We start from the raw sequence: 27249 nt of genomic DNA on the forward strand, positions 1-27249 counted from the left end.
AACTGACGAAAGGGAGCATGGACACTAGCAGATCAAATATCAAGCATCCAAAAGTTGTTGTTGTTTTTTTTAAGAAAAAGTAAAACATAGCGCTAAAACCTTCAATGCTAAAACCATTAAAAAGGAACAATAAATATTCCCCCAAATCCTTCAGAAGCAAGAAACCAGCCAGGCTGCACAAAAGCATGAAATGAATTTTGAAAGAGGATCAAGACCAGTGCAGAGAAACCGAATGAATTCTTTTTACCCGCCTTCCACAGCGGAAGATGTCTGACACATGTTTCTAGGGGGAGAGGCATCAGAAAAACGAAACCAAGTAGAGCTGACAAGAGATATTGTTCCAGAGCTAGCTGACAAACTGCAAATTAACAAGTCGCTGAGTCCAGATGGGATACACTGAAGAGTTCTCAGAGAGCTATGATATGAAACTGATGAGCCTCTATAGGCAGTGTCATTAAAGCTAATTTTATTTCAGAACTGAGATCATTTGAGACAATGAAAATGATGATTCAGTGTAAAAAAAAATATGTAACTCCGGAAAAAACTCCCCCATATTTGGAATTTGACCATTATAAAGGGGATTTTGGCAGCATTAGAGCTCTTAATGGTCTGGATATCTACGGGACTGCCTCTCGTGTTACAACCTCCTACACTCCCCTCGGTTAGCTGTCACCAGGGGAAGGGCCTTCTCAGTTGCGGCCCCTACCTGTGGCATGCACTCTCAGAGGACATCCGCACTCTGCCAGACGTTTCATTTCTGCAGGCAAGGCAAAATTGTTGATCCAATTGGTGATCCAAGTTTGAGTTGCTTTTACTAGCAGCATGGTGTTATCCACATATTTTAATAGTTAAATATCAGTCAGCCAGTCTGCAGCCTTTTATTGGCATAAAATAGCTAAATACTTCTATGTTAACATTTTACATTTGTTACTTTTTAATGTTTTTACCTTTAACTTTGTAAGTCCACTCAAAACCCTTTGGGTAAGTGATGACTAAAAAAAATCTAATACATAAATAGAGTTCAGGAGTAGGGGATAAGGCTAATTATATACTACAGAAGATCATTTGGAAAGGAATGGAAAACAAAATAGTATCTTGGTGTTGGTACAGTCATGTTTAGAACATTTGGCTGGATCCAGAAAGCTTTTTCGATTCAGTCTCAGTCAATTCCCCACCTAACTACAGCCTCCATCCCACACAGCTGTTATACAAGACTGAGCTCTTCCACCAGGCCTACAGTCAAGCCAGTAAAACATCAATATCTAACTGGCCTCCCCTCCCTCTTGTATTGCACCCCCATGCTGAGTTGTGATTCAGTTTAGAATTGTTAAACTGTGGGGATTTATTTATTTATTTATTTATTATTGAGTTTAAGCCCGCTGTAGCCAAAATACAGCGGGCGCTAGCGGGTAGTGGGTGGGTGTGGGACAAAAATATAGAGAGAAACAAGGTCCACAAAACTCCTATGCTGCCCTGTCTTCAAGCATAAGCCTGGTGAAAGAGTGTCCTTTTACAGGCCCTGTGGAACTTTGACAGTTCTGTCAGGGCTTGAGGCTCCAACAGCAACTTGGTGTAGTAGTTAGGAGTGTGGACTTCTAATCTGGCGAGCCGGGTTCGATTCCGTGCTCCCCCACATGCAGCCAGCTGGGTAACCCTGGGCTCACCACAGCGCTGATAAAGCTGTTCTGACAGAGCAGCGATATCAGGGCTCCCTCAGCCTCACCTATCTCACAGGATGTCTGTTCTGGGGAGAGGAAAGGGAAGGCGAATGTAAGCTGCTTTGGGACTCCTTCGGGTAGAGAAAAGCGGCATATAAGAACCAACTCTTCTTCATTCCACCAGGCAGGATCCAAGGCCGAGAAGACCCTGGCTCTGGTTGAAGTCAGCCAAATCTCTCTGGGGTCAGGGATCACCAGCTAGTTGGCATCTGCAGATGCCATTCCTACTTGACAGGGTTCTTATGAATAGCATAAAGAAATGCGACTGCATCATAACAAGATTGATTCAGGAAGACATGCCCACAGTGGGGACTATACTACTATCTCTACTATCTCTACTATCTGTTTATCTTACTTTCACTGCATAATATCTGTATTTATTTATGCAATGCCGTTTCTCGCACTGCTTAACGTATCCTGTTTAATACTTATGCCTCATTTCAGATATCTGCAAGTCTCGTCCTATTATTTATTTTTGAAATTTGCGTGCTGCTGTTCTCTCCTTACAATGCCTGACCTTGTTTATTAGACGTCTCCCCATCCGATTGACTAACATTACATAATCTGCCCTGACTTCCAGTGAGAAAGGTGAATCATGAATCGCATAAATATCTACTTAGATGTTTCATAAATTATCATTGTAATGTGTGCAAACAGCATGAACTTAATAACATAATTTGGTGAGCTTTGTAAAACCAAATGATATACGCATGAATTGAAATATTATTTTTTTTCACTTAGAAATGTAATTCACTTTTTTTTACTGCTGAAAAGAAAGCAAAGTACCATAAAAGTACATTCCCTGCCAAATCCTATGGCCATTTTTATATTTGTGAAAGTCACTCTGGATTATCAGTTCCGTCATATCCTTTGAAGTTTACTGACGTCAACAAGCTTAGAAGGGCTTAATTCTGCTTAGGATGTCACTTTAAGTTCTCACAGCAGTCTATGACATTTAGTCAGTTTTCATTAGACAGTGTCGCAGTTTACATCCATCACAAAAATAAGCAACATTATCTTAACACTCTCTGGATCTGACCAAGGGAGCTCTGATTCACAAAAGTTTATTTCCAGAAAAAAAATGTTTTTAAGGTCACTGGACTCAAATTACCTTACAATGGATTTATTTAAAATTTCAAAGCCAAATTTATGAATTCAGTTTTATTTATGGTTTGAGTATCCTTGCAGGGTTTTACGCCCATTATGAACACTAGAGCTTAAATAAAAATGGGCCATATTAGAAGGCCCTTGTATAAATCAATGGTAGGACCACATTTGCAATACTGTGTAATATTCTGGGTACCCTACTTTAAGTATTTCACAGAATAGCACAACTGAGATGGCTGGCTCAAAGAAAAGAAAGAATAAAGAATCTAAGACTCCTTGGCTTTGATTTAAAAAAAATGGGGGGGGGATCCTATCCCCCCCACCCTCACCAATCCTGGCATGGTTGATCATGTCTACTGCTTCTGCTAATGCGCCCAATGTGGCTGCTTACTTCTTTTGCCACTATGGCTAACTTTGGCACAACTGCTGGTATCTTCTGTGGCTGCTGATGAGGACAGTGTGGCTGCTGGTGTCCTCCGTAGCTAGGCATCCTCTGTGGCTGGGCAGTGCGCGGTTGCATGGGCAACATGCAGGTATTTGGAGGGGGATTTAAAAACCTCCTTTCATTTGTTAATTTCGTGGGTGGTTTTTCAGATTCTTCTGCAAACCTGGGGAGTACCACACATTTGAAGAACAATCTGTTTAGCCTCCATGTGGCCCCAATCCATGGATTTAGCTATCTGTAAATGGGGTACCTGTTAGAATATAAATACATGAATAGAAGTGGGTAGACAACTTTTTCTCCCTCTCCTAGTGGAATTGAGGACACCCAACAAGGCCCATAGGAAACAGATTCAGGATGGAAAAAAAGGAAGTGTTACTTGCTCATTGCCTAATTAAATTGTTTCTGCCACCAGACACATCGATGGCCACTACCACATACAGCCTTAAATGGGGATCATACAAATTTGTGGTCAGAGTAAAAAAACAAACAAAAAGAGTGCCTAAAAATATTTTAAATTTGACTTTTCAGGAAGCTGAATTAAACTGAAATCACACTGAAAATATACATACGTAAACATGATCTCTTTCCAGCTGTACTTGCACCTCCTTGACAGAGATTGCCTCCCCGATGTACTAGTTCAAGTTCCAAATTTGTCCTGTTTTTGGAAAAAGGAAAATTCTATATTTAAAATTACTACAAGAAGAAATAAACTGACCCTCTAAGTTTACAACAGCCCTAGTTGGCCATGTTAGAACTTTAAAGTACCTGTTCTTCAGTGACACTATATGTATCGTTTATGAATTGCAAGTGATTCTTAGACAATGTGGTGTACCGGTTACCATACATTGGACTAGGGCAACCTTTCTCAACGTTTTTACTGCTGAGAAACCCCTGAAAAATTCTTCAGGCTTCAAGAAACCCCAGAAGTAGTGCAATTGTGCAGAATATGGTTGGGAAGCACAGCTGTGTACATGTCCACCCAGGGTCCCTCCCTTTCCCACCCCCTCCAGATCCATTACTGGCCATTTGGGGGATCGACATGACCATATATGGTTCATATCACCCAATAAATAACTAACAAATTTAAAATATATATAAAAATTAATTAACTCCCGCCATTCAGGAAACCCTCCCAGGACCGTCAAGAAATCCCAGGATTCCATGAAACTCTCATTGAAAAAGCCTGGACTAGGATCTGAAATACCTACGTCCAACCCCCCCCCACACACACACACATACTTCCCTGGGTGGCCTTGGGCCAGTCCCATACTCTCAGCGTAACCTTACAGGATATAAATAAAATGCTATGATGAAATGGAGCAGATGAGAATGATACAAGCTGCTTTGGATCCCCACTGAAGAGAAAAGGAGGGTATAAATGAAGTAGTACATTTTGATGCCATTTACATGCAAGCCTACACAAAAGGAACCCTTAGCCAAGTTAAATGGGGCTTAAACCCTATGTCGTGTTTTGAAAGGTAACTCATTCCCACAGAACAGCCTAAGCTGCTGAAAGATACTTTCAGAGGATAACCATGTTGGTCTGCAATAGAACAGCAGGACCCAAGATCAGGAACATCTTAGACAACAGGGATCTGACAAAGGCAGCTTCAACTCTCAAATGCTTATACCCTGAAAATCTCATTGATCTCTAAGTTGTCACTGGACTTGGGAGTGAGTGGGGGGGGGACCCAAAGAAAAGACAAACAAAACATCAAAAGCACCAATAGGGGCCAGTTCAGGCACTACTTTTCAAAGACGGTTTACGCACTGGGAACTTCAGTGCCCCAGCTCCCATGCAGGAGCACAAATCTGGGGTGGATGAGGCACACTGGGCCAAATGCTCACCCATGTGGGTGCAGGAGGAGGTGGGGCAACCTGCCACGACCAAAACACTAGCCTGCAGCCCAGCATGAAACCTCCAGTGCATAAACGGGCAAAGAAAGTTCTCAAGTTCATATGGTTCTTAACCCTGCATGATCCTCCCATAACAAGAACTTTATCATGTAACACATTTATTTGACACGCTAATATCCGCAGCACCTCATTTAAAATTCCCAATCGTTCTAGGACCAATGCAGCAGCCCACACAGTACATAATTGTGCCCAGAAATACTGGTGGCTAAAATTCAAACCAATGTGATTACATGCTGATCTGTTATTTGCAACCAACGATGAGATTTGCAACCAACTGCTTCACTGAACAGGCCTTCAGGTATGCTGTCTTAATTGTGCATCTTTCTGGATTGTGGCAGGAGGGCCCAGGGGACAAGGAAAAAAACTGCAGAGAAATCAGAAATAGTTCACTCTTGAGTGAAACATTACGCAAAGACTCCAGCTGCATCAACTGGAAGATGAGGTTTTTCCATATGCAATGTTTGCTCAAATATATTCACACATCACTATAATACTAACATTTCAAAAAAATTAAGTTTGCAGCTTGTGTCACCAGTTTTTGAAAGAACACTTTAATCCTCCCTACTCCAGGAAAAAAAGCAATTTAACACTGATAATGTTCCTGCTTTGAGCTCCATCTGGTTGTTGCTGATAAGGGCATCTATGTGACAAGGGAATTTTCCACTCTTCAGGCGATTTGCAGTGCTCACTGAACTTCTAAAAACCTACTAGCAAAGGAGCTGGGACACGAATTTAATATCAGTGGATAGAACGGGAAACGCTGATCATATGTTAGTTTGCCAAGGGAATATAGACCAAGGTTTATTTCCACATGCCCTTTAATTTTACCCATTTGCTGTTGGAACCTAACGTAGAACTCCCTGCTCTTGACTTACTATGGCTAAGAGATGTACTCGATCGGGGAATCCTTTCAATTCTATACATTGTAAGATAGCAAAAACTTTTCTTTTATAAGCAAAACATTTCCACATTTTTGATGGAAAAAGAAGGGGCAGAGATCCTGCTTAAAGATGTTCCAAGGGCAGTTCAAAACAAACCAATGGACTCGACGCAGCAAATGTTAAAGCTCTCCTGGTGAGGTCATGTAGGTGGTGGCTGCTAAAAAGTAGCTCCACCTCCTCAACAGCATAGCGCCTGTCTCCAAAGACATTCAGTCTTTACAGCAAGGACACAAGATCCTGCTGCAAGATCCTGCCCCCTTTCCCCCAAGCCCAAGATTATCAGCAAAATGCTCTACTTTCAAAACAGACAAGAGACTGAACTGTTGACGGTTTCTACAGCTGGTGTCAATAAGTTATTATGGATTTTCTGGGCAGTTTTAGCCCCTGACGTTTTGCCAGTAATGGTGGCTGGCGTCTTCAGAAGTAGGACATGGCAAGATGGAAATCTCTCCATGTCAACATGTGGCGTGTGTGAACAGTCAATGGGCATTTTATTTACTTCTCTGGCGGAGGATGTAACATATCACATTCCTGTCTTAACTGAGCGTCTCCTGGAACTAGGAACTAGGAAGCAATTTTCTGGCAATCAGCCATTATCCCCAAGATAGTTCTACATTCAGTTCCAAGGTATTGGAATAATGTTGAACAGATGGACCCCTGTTTCCATTATGCATTTATGCTAGAAGTATGAGGACTTGGAAGGGGGTCTATCAGAATTAAGTCTGCCTAAATGCATTACAGACAGCAAAGGAGGTATCATGCTTTGTCATCACAGTCAAGACTAACAGCTAAAAACAGCACCCAAAATTTCAAATGTCAATATTCTATTCATATATAAAACATGCTTAGCAATGGGGCTGAAGATATTTAGGATAAGAACACTGGAGAAAGAAAAGTAATTCAACATTGGCTGGAAAATGCTTCCGTGATTTAGTCTCTCTACAACTTGTAACAACTGACTAACAGAAAGATGAAGGAAACATGCCTTATTTCCTTGATGAGCATTTCCTATGTGACACTTTTCATGTATGCCGTCATCAGCTACTCTGCAATTTTATACTCCCCATGGAGCAAAACACCTTACGTTCAAGCTTTACTAAGCCACATCTGCATTACACATTCTGTGTTTCAGCGTAACTGTCAACTGAACGATGGAGTGCTTAAAGGTGACCCTTTGAAAGTGAAGGCTCAGATCAGTGCTTCTGAGAAAGCATTTTCTTCTGCAATGAAAATAAAGGTTCTCTTGGTAAACAGGCATACACAGTAACCTTGGGGAACAGTCTGCCTGCAGTCAGGAAGGCTCCCTCTCTCCTGGTCATGCAAACCATGCAAAACTGAATTATTCAAGAAAGCGTTTAAAAAGAGGCAACAGAATTGCACTAAATCAGCCATTCTCAAAGAGGGCCATGTGGCACGTAGAGCGGCGGCGGAGCCTCATCGGGCCAGGAGATGCGGCTGGGGGGACGGAAAAGCAGCAGCCGTGTCCGTTGGGCGGGTCGTGTCCCGCCGCCATCCCCCAAGGGCCACATTGCCGGGTAGGGCGGGCTGCTGCCTACCTGCCTCTTCAGCAGACAGCCACGAAATGGCGGCTGGCACCCGAAGGCGGGCCAGGTTGGGGGGGCGGGTCGGACAAGTGGAGGGCCCAATCGGCTGGTGCTTTGTGCTAGCCGATTGGGCCCTCCACTTGTCAGTCCGTGGGCAAGGGGCCAATCATTGACCCCCCCATCCCGGACCAAGACCTGCCCCACACTTAGCGTTTTATTTATACTGCTCCCGCGGAGTGGTGTAAAGATATGCCTTACTATTCAGCCCAACTTCTATTAACACAGGCTGCCCAGGTATTAAGGCACACTACACAAAGGCTACCATTGGCTCTGCTGCTCTGATGTGACAATGGGTCTTTTCAAGCAGCTGATTGCAAGGCCATGTGGGAAAAGATGAGAAATATTTAATCCTGACTTCAGAGGTCCACAGACAACTCTAAACTAAATTCAGCAGCTCATTAATATATATTTAATTTACGTCATTTATACTCCTGTGTCCCATGGGGTGGTGGGTGGTACTGGTGGCCCATGTTATTCTCTTCTCCTTATTAGTGTGTGACTGGCCCAAGAGCACCCAGCAAGCTTCCACGTCTGAACCTGGGTCTCCCAATTCCTAGTCTAATACTTTAACCACTACGCCACACTAGCTCTGCATGGACATTAAAGGTGCATTTTAAAGATAGCACACTAAAAAGCAGGTAAGATAGGTCGCTGTCCATTCAGCCACGGCTCTCACTTTGTGGAACAACATGCCTGAGGAGGCCAGGAAGGATCCCACCCTTCTATCATTCAGTAGAATGTGCAACACAGTAAATATTCAAGAGGGTATTTAGAAAACATCACCAGAACTGTAACAAAATAGAATAGTTCTGAAGGGCGCTTTTATAATAAAACAGGACTGTAGTCTATAGCAATAGTTACAGCAGGGTGTAAACTGCACGGAGCTTTTATTCCAATCCCAGATTGATCCAGTCCCTGCCCTCTACATAGAATGCGATTTCCGTTTGGATTTGGGGTGATTTAAATTTTCCTTCTGCAGCAAGAAGGATTGATCCGGAGTGACCCTACCTTTATTGTGTGATATCTTAGAGTGCTTTTAATGCTCAATATATTTTAAAATCCGGATTGGGAAACCAAGCTCCGTGGTAGAGAACCTCTGATAGGCCACACCTGGTCACGTGACAAGCTTGCCTTAAAAGAGAAGCCCCTAATTTCTCTCAACTTCTGTTGGTCCTGGATTTTCCTCCCTCCTCTGCCTTTTTCGATCTTCTCCCCCACCCCTCCAAGAAAAGAAAGAGGCTCCCTGCCTGGCTCCTCTCCCCCCCTTCAAGAAAAGAAAGAAAGAGGCTTGGCTCCCCCCCCCCCTTCTGAACTACCCTAACCACGTGCAGAAGACTTTCCTGTTTCAATGGGGGGGGGGGAAGACCCGAGTTCAAAGCGATCTGAATTCAACAAGGTTGACAGTGGAATAAAGTAAGTAAGCGCAGACTCTGCCCCGGTCTCATTGTGCTTTTACGGCATTACCTTATACTCAGGTTATCTACTTTCTGTTTCATCGGAGCATTTTAAGATTAAATAATAAATTCCACAAATATAGCCACGACATCATATTGGCTCTTAATTTTCTACTGTTGATGGGTGCACTTCCACTGAGAAAGGCCAAAGGTCATCCAAGAGTCAGGGACAGTGATCTTCTCCTTCCCAAAAACAGGGATTGGAAGAAGGAGTAGTACCCCATCATCTGAGGCAGTATGGGTGGCACCCAAGGAAGGGTCTTCTTGGATGCAGCACTGAAACTCTCTTGGTGCCAGCTCGGTGCAGCGGTTAAAAGTGGCGGCTTCTGATCTGGAGAATCAGGTTTGAATTTCCACTCCTCCACATGCAGCTAGTTGGGGGACCTTGGCCCAGTCACTGTCCTGTTAGAGCTGGTCTCACAGAGCAGTCTTATCAGAGCAATCTCAGTCCCACCTACCTCACAGGGTGTCTATTATTGAGAGAGGAAGGGAAGGCGATTGTTAGCCCCTTTGAGACACTTTAGGGTAGTAAAAAGTGGGGTATAAAAGCCAACTCTTCTTCTGCATCATCTTTCCTCCAAGATAACTGTATTATGCCAGTGGGTGAAGACTTTTCATATTGGTCTGTCATACTGTAACTCACTTTCCTTCTTGTTTTTTAATTGCTGATTTTATCTATACGTATTGTTTTTCAAAGTTGATTTTAACATCTTTTAACTTAGTTGCTACCTTGATGTGTCTATCTGGGCAGAAGCAGCATTCAAACATTTAAATAAATAAAATATGTGTTTGGGTGAGTGTGGGTGTGGCTGTAACAAATAAAAGTGTGCAGGGGCTATAACAGGCAAAGATATCTCCTATAAATCTCCCGAAACTTGGAGCTGACTCTGAACTGCCTGGAGCTTAAAAATTCTAATGGTCTGCTTTTATAAATAAATAAAATCCCTGATGCAGGCACATGCAGCTCTTTGGAACCTAGCTTATACTACTAATGATTCCACGTGCTTTACAGTATAGCCTTGGGGAGCTATTATACAAAATTAACACTCCTCTTGCAAGTTATTTTGGAGTAATCCCACTGTAACATTGGTTGGGGTTGCTGTGGAACAACAAGCTCCGTGTCTCTTCACAGGGTCCGATTACATGGCCTTTAGGAGTTCTACAGCCCCATGATGAAGAACTGGGCCAGTTCATTGCCACTGGTGGATCGCCAGCAATTGTGGGCTCCTATGGGACACCTTAGTGGTGGTGGGGATGAAAGATAGTTTTGCTCCCAAGGTATGTGTGCTGCCCTAGCCGGGCACATGCAGGGTCAGCCCAGATGAACACACTCTTGGCCGGTAAGCCAAGTTCCAAGTGCATACCAGAAAATAGAGTCAACAATCCAGTCCGGGTCTTATAAGTAGCTGTGGCAAACAAATTCCAAGGAAGTGCTGAAGGGGAAATCAATAAACAAGCCAAGGTCACAGCCAGAGGAGCAGAGTTAGAGTCAAAGCAAGTCCACAATACCTAATCTTAGTCCAAGAAGCCCTATTCACAAAGCCAGGAAGCAGTCAGGCAGAGCTTCACAGAAGCACAGGCAGGTCAAGAACTGGGTCAAGGTGATGAGTGGCCTTGTGCACAGGCTGCACCCTCACTGAGAGCCCTCTCTGCTTTGCTTAAGTGCAGCCTGAGCTAAAGAGTTAAGTGGCTGCACCTGGTAGCTCAGTTGCTGTCCTTAAGTCAGCCCCAGCTGGGCCCCATCTGGCTTCATACCTTGCTCTGAGTCCGCTGTTAAATCACTCCTTCTGCATTCCCTCCTGCACTCTGGTGATGAGTCTGAACTGAGAAGGGGTGTTGCTTCTGGCTGAGGTGATGCTGGTGCAGAGGACACAGTGTCTACCTGGCTGGGACCTGGTTTTGTGTCCCTATCAGGGCTTTGTTCATTCAGCAGCATCTTACTGCTTTGCCCCAGCTTCTCCTCATCTTTGTGCTCTGAGGGGTCTGGCAGCAAAGGTTCTGGCGACGGGGGCATGACAGTATGTTTTAATGGGGATTTTTGTATTGTGTTTTTATTTTTGCATATTGTATTTTTATATTGTGTTTTTATGTGGGGGTTTATTGTATGACCCATCGCAAGACAGCTTGCTGAGAAGCAGCAGGAGATAAATCAAATAAATAAATATAATAAGTTGAAATGACTAAGAAACAAGTTGGAGGACCGCACAGATTTTCCTGCTGACTTAAATTCCTCATATATATTTTTATAAAGGTCAAAATAAAAAGTTATTCATCAATGCAGGGGAAAAAAAAATCAGTGTTCTTCTACATAGCTTCACAGTGCAATGGTTGCTTGAAGTTCAAAGAAAAGGTTATTAGCCCTCCTTTTGAAATATCCATACTGCAGTAAGGGGGTGCCAAGATATCTCAATCCCCTTGAATGAGAATGCAACTGATGATGTACAATATCGGGGAAGGAACCTCCACACCAAAAGAAATTGACAGAAGCATTCTCACAGCATCGGTGATGAGCAGGTAAAGGTGCAAACTAAATCTAAAAAGGTTCTAACGATGGAGGGTAGGGGCCAACAGTCCAAATAAAAGGTAGAATCATAGAGTTGGAAGGGACCTCCTGGGTCATCTAGTTCAACCCCCTGCACTATGCAGGACACTCACCACCGTCACCTGCCACCCCCTTGAGCCTTCGCAGAATCGGCCTCTCTGTCAGATGGCTATCCAGGTATACAGGAAGGCTGCAAACCTCATGACTGTGGACAAACCAGGAAGTGAACCACATCAGCTCCCTGACCTTTTTCCAGGACAGCTTGAGGAGAAATAAACTACTGCAGTCACTGTGCAGGATCTCATGGATATATTCCACTCACTGCAGCACTTTCTCTTTATTTTGAACAGTAAGAGCACCATCCTTATCTGCTTCTTTTATTATGTTAGGGTCCCTAGATACCAAGCCTCTCTTGGTTATTTACATTTACGCATTTCGATTTTAAATCACATTCCAAATTGTCTAAATCAAAGAAGAAGAACAATAACAAGGAGAAGAAGAAGAAGAACAAGAGAACTATGATCCTAACTGATGCTGGCCTAAATGACCGTAAGTAAACAAACTTGAACTTGAACAACAAGAAGAACAAGCTGGCTGCATGTGGAGGAGTGGGGAATCAAACCCAGTTCTCCAGACTTAAGTTCTCCACTCTTAACCACTACACCATGATGGCTCTGAAGTTCTTGTTCTGGAAGGGTTTGGTCAGAGAAGTTGTAAACAAACATCTCTGTCTCAACAAGTTACTGAGCAAGGGTCTTTGCTCTGCTAAGCAGCCAACAGATTTGCAGGGTGGATATCATCTGCCTCTCTATGGCTGATTCCACGTAGAAGTTATATTCCACACATATGCACCACCCCCTGAAGCTGCTGCAGCACTGCATGGAGATGGGGTTCTCCCTCTGCTTCCTTGCATGTTTTCTCACACCTGCATTGGCACGATCTTGGACAGGACATACTCACAGATTTGGGACCTATTTGGGTAAGGAGAAGTGAATTGCCCTATCTGCTGCCATTTCCCCCGTGCACCTGCCACTCCATACCCTGACACACATACACCCCGCCACCATCAGGCTTTCTACTGACTTAAAAAAATATGTCTACTACCAATTAAAACTAAATATATATATATCTCAAATAAACTGGCAAAAAAGCACCCTGGTTGCATTCATAGGAATGGCGGTAGCGAGGTCTATCAGCACCCTGTGCACCTCCCCCTCTAGATGAAGAAGAACTGGGTTTTAGGTCCAGGAGGAGTTTTTTTTGCAGCAGCTTCTTGGTTTTATGGGATTTTGTATTATATGGATTTTTTGTTTTAGGTCGGTTTTAATGGGGTGTATTTGGGGTTTTATCCAAATTTTGTAACCCGCTTCAAGTCTTCGGTGGGGGGGGGGTAATAAATATAAATATAGATGATGATGATGATGATGATAGAAAAGATAGTATGAAGATCCCCCCCAATTGCACCCAAACTTTCACTGCTGCTGTGAATACCTCTTAATTTGCAGTGGTACTGTGAACAAAACAGGGAACTGTCCCTTGCAGAAACAACCACACAGCCTCCAAACAACATAGCATCAGCCCTAGTATGTGAACACAATGGAGATGTAAATCCACAAGAGAGAACGGACACGAATAACAAACTAGGCTGCTTCGTATGAGATGCTCTGTGGATACATACAGCCCTTCTAAACTGATGCTGTACATATATGATGGGTTGCATCAACAGCTCATTTCAAACTATACCAGCAGTGTCACAGATCATAATTTGCCTCCTTTCCTTCTTGCTCTTTCAGTCCCTCCCTCCCCCCAGGGGTTGAAAAAGGCAGCAGGAGCAGAGAGGCGAGTGAGAAAACTCTGCATGCCTTCTGCCGATCTTGGCTAAATCCAGGCCTCTGTGAGTGGTGCCTCTAATAACGTTAAGCCACAGGTGGTTCCCAATCTGTCTGAAATAGGAACTCCCTTCTAAACTTGCTTTCCTTTTTTGGAGCCTGCTTGCACAATGAACTCCTTGCTGCTTTCCTTCTCATTGGTGTAAAAGCCACCTCATCAACGTTTTTACTTTTACAGTATTTATAAATAATTAGTAAGTATTACTGAGCTACAGAGAATGAGGTGGCTGGATGGAGTCACTGAAGCAGTAGGTGCAAACTTAAATGGACTCCGGGGAATGATAGAGGACAGGAAGGATCATTGTCCATGGGGTCGCGATGGGTCGGACACAACTTCGCACCTAACAACAACAACTGAGCTATATTTCCTTAACCATTTAACAGACTACTCAGTGGCAAACGCAAATTTCTCATCAAGCCCCCCCCCCCCTCTCATCCAGAGCCGCCTCTTGGCTTACCTAGTTCCACTTCCCTCTTGGTCTCATGCCCCTCCCGCAAGAGAGCAGCAATCCTCTGGGGGGTCCCATCTGAGAACCACTCCTTCAAGCACTCCAAGTCAGGACCCCTCAAAAGGACTTGCAGAGGGCATCTCATTTCCCCCTCCCCCACTATTTCTCCTTTCCCTGAAAGCTCCCATAGCCTCTCATCTTATCTTAATATAATAATAATTATTATTATTTTGATTTATATACCGCCGCATTTCCTAGGAACCCGTGGCGGTTCACAGAATAACATTAAAATACAATAAAACCCCATAAAACCCCAATTTACAATAAAACAAGTAAGTGGTCAAAAACACCAGTAGTCTATCCCATCCCACCTCATTCAGATGGTTCAGGCGGAAGCCGAGTCTTCTTCCACTAGGAGTGAGTGGGTGCAGGTCTAATAGACTCTAGTAGACTTTAACAGACTTTAATAGATGTGGTCTCCCACATCTTTCCCTGCTGCCCTCTCTCCTTCCTCCCAAGAACCAAGCTAGTTTTATTTGCCCCCATTTTCAGCTCTCCTCCCCACCAGTAGCCTATACCTATGAAACTCTCTTGTCTGGTACAGCCCCCTTCAGCACTTCTGTGGGGGCACATCACTTCCCCCCCCCCACATCCATCTCCCCGCATTATTTCATTTTCACCTCCTTCTGGCAATCGTCATTCTCTCTCCGCCTTCCCTGCCTCATTCTCTCCTTCACAGCCATTCACCAGCCTGTCTTTTAGTTGCTTCCCACCTTCAGCTATATGTATTGTTTATCTTCTTCATTTATAACCTTGCCTTCTCCACAGGGGAAACAAGGCTTAAATTATTCTCCTCTCCTCCTTGTTACTGTCACAACAACCCTGTGAGGTGTTATCAGGCTAAAAGTATGTGACTGGCCCAAAATCACTCAGTGAGCTTCCACAGCAAGATGGGGATTTGAACCTGGGTCTCCCACACCTTACTCTGAAGCTCTAAACATTACATCACAATCCTTCCTTTAAGGACCCTGCACTCTCTCCCTACCTTTTATTCACGTAACCCAAGTCTAGAATGCTGTGATTGCCTAGCAACAGCCACTGACTGAATCCATTTAAAGCTACAGGTACTCCTTTTATAAAACCATCCTCCAATGTTTTTCCCTCCAGGTTTTAGTTTTTTTCTGCACACTTGGGGTATTTCTGGGTTTGTAAAAAGAACTGTCTTGTCGGTTCACAGCCCCAGTCACTGAATTTAAGTTTCCTCTGGTTTGGCCAACTTTACTATTAGAATATTTGATACAAAAATGTACAGGACTAGCTATGAAAGAACTGACTTCTGTGATACCATTTGTGATATCATTTGCAGAACCTCAGGCACCCAAACTTCTCCATTCTGTCTGCATGCATATACATAGATAAGAGCCTCTGAAGCTCTGCCCATGAGGCTGGGAGTTCGATCCCAGCAGCCGGCACAAGGTTGACTCAGCCTTCCATCCTTCCGAGGTTGGTAAAATGAGTACCCAGCTTGCTTTCTGGGGGGTAAAATGGTAATGACTGGGGAAGGGAATAGCAAATGAATGGGGAATGAATGGGGAAGGGAATGGTATTGAGTCTGCCAAGAAAATGCTAGAGGCGTCACCCCAAGGGTCAGACATGACTCGGTGCTTGCATAGGGGATACCTTTACCTTTATATACATAGATACGCAGTTTTGAGGACCCTATCTGGGTGGAAAAGCTGCACTGAAATGTCTGAATATTTTTAAAAGCATTTCTGGCATCTAGAATGAACAAACAAATTTGTACTTTGTGGCTAATCTAGCTTCTTCCTTAGCTTCAAAACGAAGAAAGACAGAAAAGAGAGTAAAAACAGAATCCTGACCCAAGCAATCATTGCTTTAGTCTGTGAGACCACATTAACATATAAGTCAAATGAAATTTGAACTCTTTTAAATAAATGCGAGCTTTCATGACTGACCCGAATGGAATATGGATTATACCTGTGCAAAACAATCCAGCAGTATTTTACACACAGAAGAGCTCTGATTCCAACCCTGAGCATCCAGGCACAGAAAAGTATCTTTTATCATTTCCATACAGAGAGCTCAGTCCATGAGTACTCCATCAGAAATGCTCATTTAGATGTAAGGTCCGCACACAGAGATATGTATTAGTGCATCCAAAAGGATCTCAGGGGTAGGCAAGCTGTGGCCCTCCAGATGTCCATGAACTACAATTCCCATGAACTACAATTCCCATGAGCATTTGCTGGCAGGGGCTCATGGGAATTGTAGTCCACAAACATCCGGAGGGCCACAGTTTCCCTACCCCTGATCTAGATCTCCAAGAAAGGCAGGATTCTAGCTCCATGCCTAACACTTACTATCTCAGAACTGAACTAATAAATAAAATGGTGCTGGGGGGGGGGGGGGAAGAGCAGCCATTCGATTAATTTGAACAAAAGGGGAACGAGGAAGTGGCAGACAGAAAGGATGTGTGAAAACAGGCGTCTTAACCTACCTGGCTACAGAATACATGAAAAGAAAATCATTGTCTGGTGACCCAGGAGTCTTGCTGTAGTCAGTGTATTTTTTCTGGGTAGTGCTTTTGATATCCTTCATCACAGACTCCATTTCCTTGCTCAAGTTGGTTTCTGACTGGACGTATATATTTGAAAAAGAGAGAGGAAAAGCTCACATCAATGGCTGATTTATCTAGATCAAAGACAGCATAATAAAGCAAGAAAAAGTTTAAATAGTTTTTACTTATGATATAGTAGTTATATGCACTAGAATGCAACATATTCTACAATGAAATGGCATCCAAACCAATACATAGTTGGAGACGGTCCTCTTAACGGGGCCGATTCTTCAAATAATTCAGATGACCATTTGTTGCGATTATTCAACAAAGAAACCAATACTGAACACACTAAACCTTGGCGAGGGAAACTTCTGTTCTAACACAACTGAGAACAGAATGGTGATTACTAAGGCTAAAGAATGCTAACAGTGCTGTCCTAAGTAAAGTTATACCCTCTAAGTACACTGAAGTCACTGTGGCTTACAAGGGAATAATGGGACAAAAATTGAGTCTAATGGTACCTTTAAGACCAACAAAGATTTATTCAAGAGGTGAGCATTCATGTGCAGGCACACTTCCTCAGACAAAATGGAACAAGGATCAAGAGACTACAGATATTTAGAAAAGGTAAATTAGTTGCAAATTAGTAAACTGTGTCATAGTATCCAAATTATGCTATATGATCATTCTTTGCTATATCAGTCCTTTTGAATTCAGTTGTAGTTCACAAAAACATTGGAGAAATAAAACTGTCCACATTAGTAATTAATGGCAGACACTTTCCCAGTTGTGAAAAGAAATACTTAAAGAGACTGATTGGTTGCCTCATTTATCTTTATGATTAGAGGGTATAATAGGACATATATCATGTTAACGATAGCTTTCTGAAAATGACTATAAAAACGTCTGAATGCAAGGCTATGTATATAAATCCTAATAGTTCACACTTTTATATGTTCTCTTGACTGACACATTATAAAGGGCTCCCAGTTACAAGGGATCAATGTCTTGTACTACACAGAAATCAACTATCCCAAATAATAATGCAGTTCAGTTACACATAAAGCTAGAACCTGAAATACAAACTTGATGACTGACACATGGACTGGAAATCCGGGAGCAAAAACGTCACAATGTCATTGCTTACTTTAACAAATGCAAATCAACAAATAGGGGAGGTACACCAAAAACTAGCAAAAAAAATCCCCTCCAATTTGTTGCCTAATTTAACGGCAGTGTCACAGAATTTAGAAGTAATATTTTAACAGTTTGTGAATGGACAAATGGAAGAGAACATCCAGCTTTTAAGCTTTATAAAATGTAAATGAGTCATGCGGGGCAGGGTGGGGTGAGTAGAAAGAGAAAGGGGAAGAGAAGTGGAAAGGTGGAGACAAATTAACAAGGATCTTTCTGCCTTACACTGATGCTTACTGGGAAAGTTCCCAGCTGCTCTTGAAGCTCTTCCACCTCCTTTATGAGATCTTGCATATTCTTGTTACTGTGACATGGCCAAAGGCTTCGCTCCATGTTGGTGCCGGGATAACATGGGAGGACGCTGTTAGCGAACTGCCTACATAGAGGGCAGGTAAATTCTCCTTTGTCCACTGAAAAGCCCTGCAGAACCTGATCGTTCTAAAAGAAATAAAGACGCAACTGAATTTCTGAAAAGGATAAGCAAACTGTAATCCTTAATAATTCAAAGACAGCACAGGGTCAGTTCAGTTCAGCTCCTGTATCACAATCACCTCAATAAACTTTTAAACACGTGAAACAGTTAAAAGAGTCACTTACAAATAAAGCAAAGCCTAAAATTTATATCATATAAAATGATTTTATATAACTATTACATGGAATCAGATTTCTTACTGCGCAGCTTGAACACATGGGCACAAAAATTAGCTATTTGTCTAGACACATTAGAATTTTCGTCTGAAAGTAATATTTTCAGGTAATCCCTATCCAAAGGGCCAGCACATTTATCTACCACACACAGGGTCAGAAATTGGAAAGTTACTCAGCTACAAGCCAGAATGATGTTATCTGAGGCACAAAGATTGAATATAAGCTTAAACTTTGAGGAAGCAGCAACCTTAAGCGTAGGAATTGTTGATCAAGGGTGAGGGAGAATTCCTTAGTCTTGTCATGGAAGCCTGCTGGGTAGGGTTACCAACCTCCTGTTGGGGGCTGGAGATCTCCCACCGTTATAACTGACTTCCAGAGATCAGTTCCCCAGGAGAAAATGGCTGCTTTAGAGTGTGGATTCCATGGCATTGAAGCCCTTCCTCCCCAAATCCTACCCTCTTTAGGACCCACCTCCCAAATCTCCAGGTATTATCCTACTTGGCGTTGCCAACCATATTGCTGGGTGACCTTGGGCCACTAACACACTGACTAATCTACCTCACAGGGCTGTGTGAGGATTAAAAGGAGGAGAGCTACCCCCCTCTGGCTCCTTCAGAAGACAGCAATGAGCATCTTGAAGAACTGTTTAACCAACTTCCCCAAATTATGGAGCAAATGTGCATACTAGCGCTTCAAGGATACTGGTGAGAGGTTGCAGGAATTGATTTATTTCTTGATTGCATTTCCTTCCTCTTCTTCCATGGCAATAATTACTATTTATAAAGCCCCACCCCATTCTTTAAAAAGCCAACAGAGATTCAACACTGCACAATTCCAGCACAAAGAGGGCAAAGTAGTTGCTAGGAAGGGTGTAGTGCTTAAGAGTGGCAGACTCTAATCTGGAGAAAGGGGGTTGATTCTGCACTTGTCCATTAACGCCTGCTGGGTGACCTTAGAACAGTTCTTTCAGAAGGCTCTCAGCTCCACCCACCTCACAGGGTGTCTGTTTTGGCAAGGGGAAGGCAATTGTAAGCTGCTCTGAGACTCCTTAAGATAGAGAAAAGCAGGGTATAAAAAAACACTCTTCTTCCAGCATATCTAACCAGCCGCTTAAGTAAAAGCTTTCCTGAATACGACATACAAACTCTGCACATTACGTAAGCAGTAAGCTGAAACAGAACTGAAAACTGAATTAAGAAGTTTAAGCTCTGAATTTTCAGTCTGGATCATACTGTAAACTTAGCATCACAGCTGTATATGTACAAAGACGGATTTCAGGCTCTGCATTATAAAAATCCTCATTTAGAAATGCAGAATCACACAGGCACTCATAAATGCAGAACCAGTGGGGTTTTGTCAACAGCAAAAGTCCATAGTAATTTAAACAGTAAAAGGTCAATAACTGAAAATGTTTGGTTTGGCTTACCCGTAATGATTCCATGTAGGATTTATGACAATCTATGTGCAACGTATGTCCACAGGTTTGTACATACACACCTCCTTCCCAGCCAATTGAGACTGACTGCAGACAGGAACTCTTTTAAAAAGACACAACAAACATAAGATTTAAGAGTCTGTTTGTTTTTAACATGAACACCACTATGTAAAAATGTAAGAATGGTCCCAATACCCCGGAAAACATTGTCACAAGTCTTGAATATTGGAACAAGGAGTCACTGCCCACTTTAAGAAATGGCTCCTGGAACTGATACAACTACAGAACAGGTTCTTGATGGAAATTACAGCCGCAAGATGTATATCTATTCCAAGCCCCTTGAGTCTCTTATGTCAGTCAGAGGAAGTTCATGCTCCCCCAGCCCCCAAAGAAAAAGCACTGAATGGCTTTCGTGCATGAAACCCCATATCCCTAATGAAGGAATCAGGGAATATGCCATGCTGGAGTGATGTCCAGAAAGAGAACTGCTGACGCCCAGATAAAAAGGGTGTGGGATCCCCTAAAGCAGGGGTAGTCAACCTGTGGTCCTCCAGATGTCCATGGACTACAATTCCCATGAGCCCCTGCCAGCGTTTGCTGGCAGGGGCTCATGGGGATTGTAGTCCATGAACATCTGGAGGACCACAGGTTGACTACCCCTTCCCTAAAGCACTCTGTGGCCTCAATAACGCCTTGTTAGTCAATGTCTCCTCCTCTGCTTTAGAAGCTTCACTATGCAAGAAGAAGTCTTCAAATCCAGTTTCTCATTAACTCGGCATCCATGTTCCTTGCAGTTGCAACACACACTTGGGGGAAAGTTGTTCTTCTCCATCTGAAGTAGGAGCTGGAATTGCACAACACTGATTGGCCAGCTTGCTGGGGGGTAAAACGGTAATGACTGGGGAAGGCACTGGCAAGGCCACCCTGTATTGAGTCGGCCATGAAAACGCTGGAGGGCGTCACCCCAAGGGTCAGAACATGACTCGGTGCTTGCACAGGGGATACCTTTAAACTTCAGAAGCAATGGCACTTTCCTGGCATGGATTCAGCTATCCTTGCCCCCTTTATTTCTGCTTTGTTTTTGCCCTTTGCAGCTTGAGTAATAAAACTCATGTTTTCTCACGGAAACTTTCAAATAAACTAACTACAACCACAAACCTTTGTCTTCTAGCTAATAATACGGAAATAAGCCCGGGGTGCCTTTTAGTGGCGGATAACTATATAGGCCATTTTCAAAAGGGAATTGATGCCTCCCTTTCAGCAAAGCAGACGGTTCCATCTGGTACCTTGCAAATTATTTTTACAACTTAAATGATGCCTTGAAAGCTAATTGCCATTACGGTAAGAATACCTACTGTGGAGGGGACAGCTGATCAACAGCAGGATTTTATTGCTTAGCTCAGCTGAACAAACTATTTGAGGGGTTAAGAGATGTTTTTGGTTGTACGCTGATAGAAATTTAAGGATTAAACCTTATCTGCTGTGACCATTTTAGCACAGTAAATGGTCGGAAAACTAAATGAAAGCAGAAACCGCTGATCTAACTACCATCTGCACTGGGCCAGGAACGTTCACACTTAAAACAGAAACAATATTTTGTATGACATATTAATCTAGTTCCCCAAGAATGAAGGATTCCAGCTGCATAAGAGACTGCTGTTTGGAAATACCTAGTTTTATCTATAGATCCCACAAAGCTGTTCTGCTAGAGCAACTTTTTTCAACCTTTTGACAGTGGAGGAGCCCCTGAAATAAATTTTCAAGCTTCAAGGATCCCCAGATGTGATGTCAACTGGCCACGCCTCCCTGTCATGTCCCCAGGAAGTGACATGTCAATGGAAGTGGTATCACTACTTGAACCCTTCACCCGCCTTTTGTTTTCCCTCAACTTTACGACTGCTACAGTGGCTCTGCCTCAGGTTGGCGTGAAATAATGGCAGAAGCTAAGGAGACAGCCCCCCCCACTACAACACAACCAACTTTCCCCACTTCGATTTTTTACTCCCACAGCCTAACCACTGAGCCCTCTGGGCGAAGGCAACCAGTTCCCTAGCTTGTGGCCAAGGCCATTAAGGTAGGAGGAAAAGGGCCACTGACCCCCTCTGGAGCTCCCAAGGACCCCCAGGGGTCCACGGACCCCTGGTTGGGGATCCCTATGCTAGTGATTTATAAGTTACACATGAAATGAAGAAAGTGGACAGAAGGAGCTCTTTCCTCCCTCCTCCATCACACCAGAGCTCCAAGGCACCCAATGAAATTGTTGGGAAATAGGTTCAGGCCAGACAAAAGTAAATATTTTGCTACTCAATTAAAATTAAACTGAGGAATTCACTGCCAGTGGATGGAACAGTGGCCATAAACATGCATAGTTTTAAAAGGGGTGAGACAGATTCATAAAGAAGTCTATTAATGGTCTGTAGTCTTCATACACAGAGGCAGTAAACCTCTGAATACCACTGCATGGAGGAAGCAGTGCCCTTTTTGTTTGCCCTTCCAGGGCCACTGGTTGGCCACTATGAGAAAAAGTATGCTGATCCAGGTGGACTGGCCTAATCCAGCAGGCCATACCTCAGTTCCAGTTGAGATGTTAGGTCTAACATACTCTTTTGAGGTCAGAGGAATCCATCTCACAGTCCATAAATAAACAGCAAACCTTTAAGGGCAGCCTTTTTCAACCTTTTGACCATGGAGGAGCCCTGAAATAATTTCTCAGGCTTTAAGGCACCCCAGAAGTCATGTCAGCTGACCATGCTTTCCTGCCACGTCCCCTGAAAGTGACATGTCACTAGGATGGACATCACCACCCACATTAACAGGTAGGACTGGGAGGGAAAAGACAGGAGACAGTTTAAGGTAGGAGTAGGCATGTAGACTCTGCCCCTTCCATGGTGTGGAAACCACCAGAGAACTCACACTGGGGGGGGGGGCAATGAAAGTGCCTGGTTCCCTAGCTTGTGGCAGAGTCCACTAGGACAGGAGGGGAAATGCCACAGACCCCCTCCTGAACTCTTGTGGACCCTGGGGGGTACGTAGGCCCCTGGCTGAGAATCCCTGCTTTAGGGGTCACAGCATCTAAGCTCAAAAGACAGCTCAATTTGTAGATTTTTGACAAACATATACAATAAACACATTTCCTTTGATTTGAAATCAGTTCAGGCAAGAAAATCCAATTGTCCATCATTTTTTGCATAACTAACCTGCTGAAGAAGAGTTAAATTTTACTTAGGTTCATAGGTTGCAAGATGAAAACATGAAGAATCAGACAAATAGGAGTAGCTAGTATTTGAATTGGTCCTTTTCATTTTTGCTAGATTTTGTAGTAATGAAGTTTAAATACTTAGAATTAACACTAAGTTTTTTAAAAAACCTATTTTCTAATAAAGAACTCTATAAAAGCCTCTCTTGATATTCAGCTGCAAAAGCTTCATAATCATGAAAAATCTACTGGTTGTATCGGAAGGGTTAGTTATTGGGAATCATCAATAAAATAGCGGGCCTGGAATTGTTAGATGAAGACCATATTCAAGGCCTCGTATTGGTTCTAAGGAAACAATACACAGAGGTACGTCTGAAATGAACGCCTCTTTCTTCTAGAGTTGACAGTTCTTTGTGCAGTTCTCAGAATGTATTTCCATCTCTTATAGCAAGCAACAGAAATGAGAAATAATCAATATGTTAACAAAATAGCAGTTGCACTATGGACACCCCCCTTCACTGTGTCATTCAGAACAAATCATTTTTTTCTTACTTACTCCCTATTGCTTCCTGAAGACTGAAAAGGCACTTTCACACAAGATAATCGGGCATACCAATTTGTCGAAGAGCATTACAGCTGAGAAACAGATATTTGCATAAGGACACCCAGTAAACATCACAGCCGAGGAAAGGTCTGAACCAAGCTGAATGCAAACAATGTATATAACCAGCTCGGGGTGGGGGTCACAGAATTACAACCGCTTCTCTAACCCAGTGGTCCCCAACCCCCAGTTTGGGGACCGGGACCGAGTCGCGGATCAGTCGGTACCGGGCTGCGGCTCCTCCTCGTCCTCCTCCCCGGCTGCTGCCTCAGGGGCTGGCCCTGCCACTCTGCTGCCAGCTCACTTTTGGTGCTCTCCAGCGGCCTCCATGGATGGGGCTCCCCCTCGGCGTGGCACTGCGCAGCTGCTGCTGGCAGCGCCCCCCCCCCAGCAGGTGGCGGGAAGGCAGGGGCACCAGCGGGAAAGCAAATGGAACAGGGGCTCAGGTGGCGACATTCCTCAGCAAAAGACTAACCCCCCCGGGGCCTCAGTAAAATTGTCAAGCGTTGACCGGTCCCCGGTGATAAAAAGGTTGGGGACCACTACTCTAACCTACCCCCCCCCCAGCTCTTTCAATGGAACACTGAAAGCGACATGATGCACTACTTAGCACCCTTATTAGAACTTAAAATCTTACCTACAAATGAAAGCATATGACCCCCCCCCCCAAAAAAATCCTTTTGCTGCAAATGCAGTAAGATTAGGGATGCTCTCCCACTATAGAATACTTACGTCTTTGAAGAATTTTTGTAAAGTTGCAAGCCGTTCTTCATAGACAGCTGCACACGTATCCCGAGCATAAATCTGCTCTTTTTCTGAAGTCGGCAGCTTCTTAGGCTCTGTACTGTTACGGCATTGCCCCAAAACTGCAGGGGGGGGATATCAGTACCATGTCAGAAGAAGAAATTGCATATTGGGTAGTCATTTTTCTTTTTAAAAAATCCATACATCAAATAAAACGTTTGGTGTTGACTGAGACAACTGGTCACAGAATTGACTACAGAGTCTGTACAGTTGGAGCTCTCAGAAGACTTAGCAAAATAATCAGTATTACACTAAGTAGGTATCTGTGGCGCAGAGTCATAAGGCAGCCGACATGCAATCTGAAGTTCAATCCCAGCAGCTGGCTCAAGGTTGACTCGGCCTTCCATTCTTCCAAGGTCGGTAAAACGAGTACCCAGCTTGCTGGGGGGCAAACAGTAATGACTGGGGAAGGCACTGGCAAGGCCACCCTGTTTTGAGTCTGCCATGAAAAGGCTGGAGGACATCACCACAAGGGTCAGACATGACTCGGTGCTTGCACAGGGGATACCTTTACCTTTAGGTATCTGTACTCTTGTTACAAAATTTAATCTTTGATTATCCCCTCCCTCTACTTATTCCATAATTTAGGGGTAATAACAGATATCACTTTTTTCCCTGTGGATGGTCTGCAGAGATGGGAAAGTTAAATCTCTGAACAAAGCTTCTTTATTTTAATCTGCCCAGACAATTAGATCTCCAGTGGGCAATCAAGAACCTTTTCCTGGTACCCAACAAGTATTTTTAGAAAAAGGCCGGACCATGTGGTGCTCTGGCCAGCTGGGATTTCTAAAATATTTCAGGCCCATCATCTTCTCATAATAAACAACCTATTACTACAGTGGTTCTCAACCTTGGGGTCCCGACCCCAACTGGGGTCGCGTGGACCCTTCCCCAGGGTTGCTAGATTAGTGGCTGCCATGGCGGTGACAGCCAGCAGCGGTGGACGGTGGGTAGCAGTGGGAGGAGGCGGGGAGTGGTGCTGCTGGCCCAGCATGATGTGTCCTGTCTGCCAGCACCGCAGACAGCACCGCACTGCGCCGCCGCCAAGCCTCGCTCCTGGGACAGCCTCTCCAGAGACAACTCTAACCGCCATGGCCCCTCCCTCGCCCGCCCTCACTGCCCACTTGCTGGCCGCCCCCTTGCTGGCCAGCTCCAACGGGTACCCTGTCACCCTGAAGTGGCCAGAAAGTGGCAGTGGGTGGCAGCGAAGGAGGAGTCATGGTGCATCCACATGTACCCCGCCTGTTTTGCGCCTGCGTGAACGCGCATGCATGCACATGCCAACCCCGCTGACCCCACTGATGGGGTCACCAAAACAGTGCAGTTGAGAACTACTGTGTTACTAGTTTTCCCATATTGCACTGGGATGGAAAATGCTGAGACATCTTGATTTATCTAAGTACATCCAATACATTCATGGCAGAGGTATGTTTCAAGCTACAGGCATCCTGGTGGGACAGCCACTACGTTACACCAGCTCTCCACACGGTTACTGTTGAACCATGCCCACAAGGGTTGACTGACACACTCTGACTTTCTTGAAGTACCACAGACACAGCTCTGCACTCTCTCTTAAACCATGAAGGTTTGTTTCTTCAGCCATACCTGAAGAAGCCTGTAAGAGCACAACCAATCCTGCTGGTCGTTCTTCAGTGGAAGGGCCACTCTGGCCACAAATCACGCAGTCGTACATGGCTTCTGGGACATGCTGTTCCGATGTCGTTATCTCCATAGCAATATCTGCCTCTGGCGATTCTGAAGAAAGGGGGAGAAGGGCATGGGAATTGACAAGAGATCTTTAAAAGGGAAAGGTTAAGATGTCTATCATTTCAACTACCACGATACGCAGTGCATTTTTCCAATTAAATACACTCGACATTTAATTTGTTTCAAAAGGAAGCTTCATGTACATCTCCAAACTAAAACAAGCAAGGACTTGTTAATATTTGGGTGGCAGCAGATCAAGAAACAATACACAGAGGCTGAAAGAAAAAATAATTTATAAAAAACACGCTGAAGGAAATACAAAACATTTATAAAAGATCAAGCAACTCTGCTATACCACTGACCTTGGAATGCCATAGATCAGGGGTAGTCAACCTGTGGTCCTCCAGATGTTCATAGACTACAATTCCCATGAGCCCCTGCCAGCAACCGCTGGCAGGGGCTCATGGGAATTATAGTCCATGAACATCTGGAGGACCACAGGTTGACTAGCCCTGCCATAGATGTTCCGTACTAATACGTATGCCATTCATGAACCAAGATGACTTTTTTTCTTTTTGTCTTAACTTGAATATTTCCGTTCTTAGGACCGAATTAGCATCCTTGAGATCATCACTGAGACGTGGTCCCATTTTAGATGCCGTAGCAATCCTGCTGTAGCCAGCAGTGGGAGGAGCTGGGCCACACTGTTTTCAAGAGCCTATCATTTTGGTTCTTAAAAATGGGAGTGGGAAGAAGCCCTTCTTCATCATGTACTGCACTCCCCAGTGGGGATAGGTCCCTGTGGAGCTCTGGAAAATAAACATTCCAGCACCTAAAATGGTGTCCTATCTTCATGTATGCAGTCTAGTCTAGTTTGGCTGCCAATCACACCTAAAAGTCTCATCACCCTAGCTTTACACTCTATAGATTCTTTCACTGGAATTCAATAGAACTGATAAAGGTGTTGAAGATGCACTGATGAAGGTAAGTATCACTAAAGTCTTCCTAATTATAAAT

The 27249-nt window shown here is 43.8% G+C and overlaps 1 protein-coding gene across 3 annotated transcripts in view; it reads right to left on the bottom strand.

Annotated features, from left to right (window-relative positions):
- The window catches only part of UBR3 (ubiquitin protein ligase E3 component n-recognin 3), a 128538-nt gene that overhangs the window by 30208 nt on the left and 71081 nt on the right, over positions 1–27249 (bottom strand). For 2 of the 3 annotated variants that reach the window (XM_077319757.1, XM_077319755.1), the window contains exons 25-30: positions 26131–26280; positions 24454–24587; positions 19916–20026; positions 18067–18279; positions 16585–16721; positions 3840–3925 (exon numbers count right to left, since the gene is read on the bottom strand). In XM_077319757.1, coding sequence (XP_077175872.1) covers positions 3840–3925; positions 16585–16721; positions 18067–18279; positions 19916–20026; positions 24454–24587; positions 26131–26280 — 831 coding nt within the window. The remainder of the gene's footprint in view (positions 1–3839; positions 3926–16584; positions 16722–18066; positions 18280–19915; positions 20027–24453; positions 24588–26130; positions 26281–27249) is intronic. The other variant, XM_077319756.1, reaches the window with a different exon arrangement.

Source organism: Paroedura picta, chromosome 2 (assembly GCF_049243985.1).
Source record: "Paroedura picta isolate Pp20150507F chromosome 2, Ppicta_v3.0, whole genome shotgun sequence".
NCBI lineage: Eukaryota > Metazoa > Chordata > Lepidosauria > Squamata > Gekkonidae > Paroedura > Paroedura picta.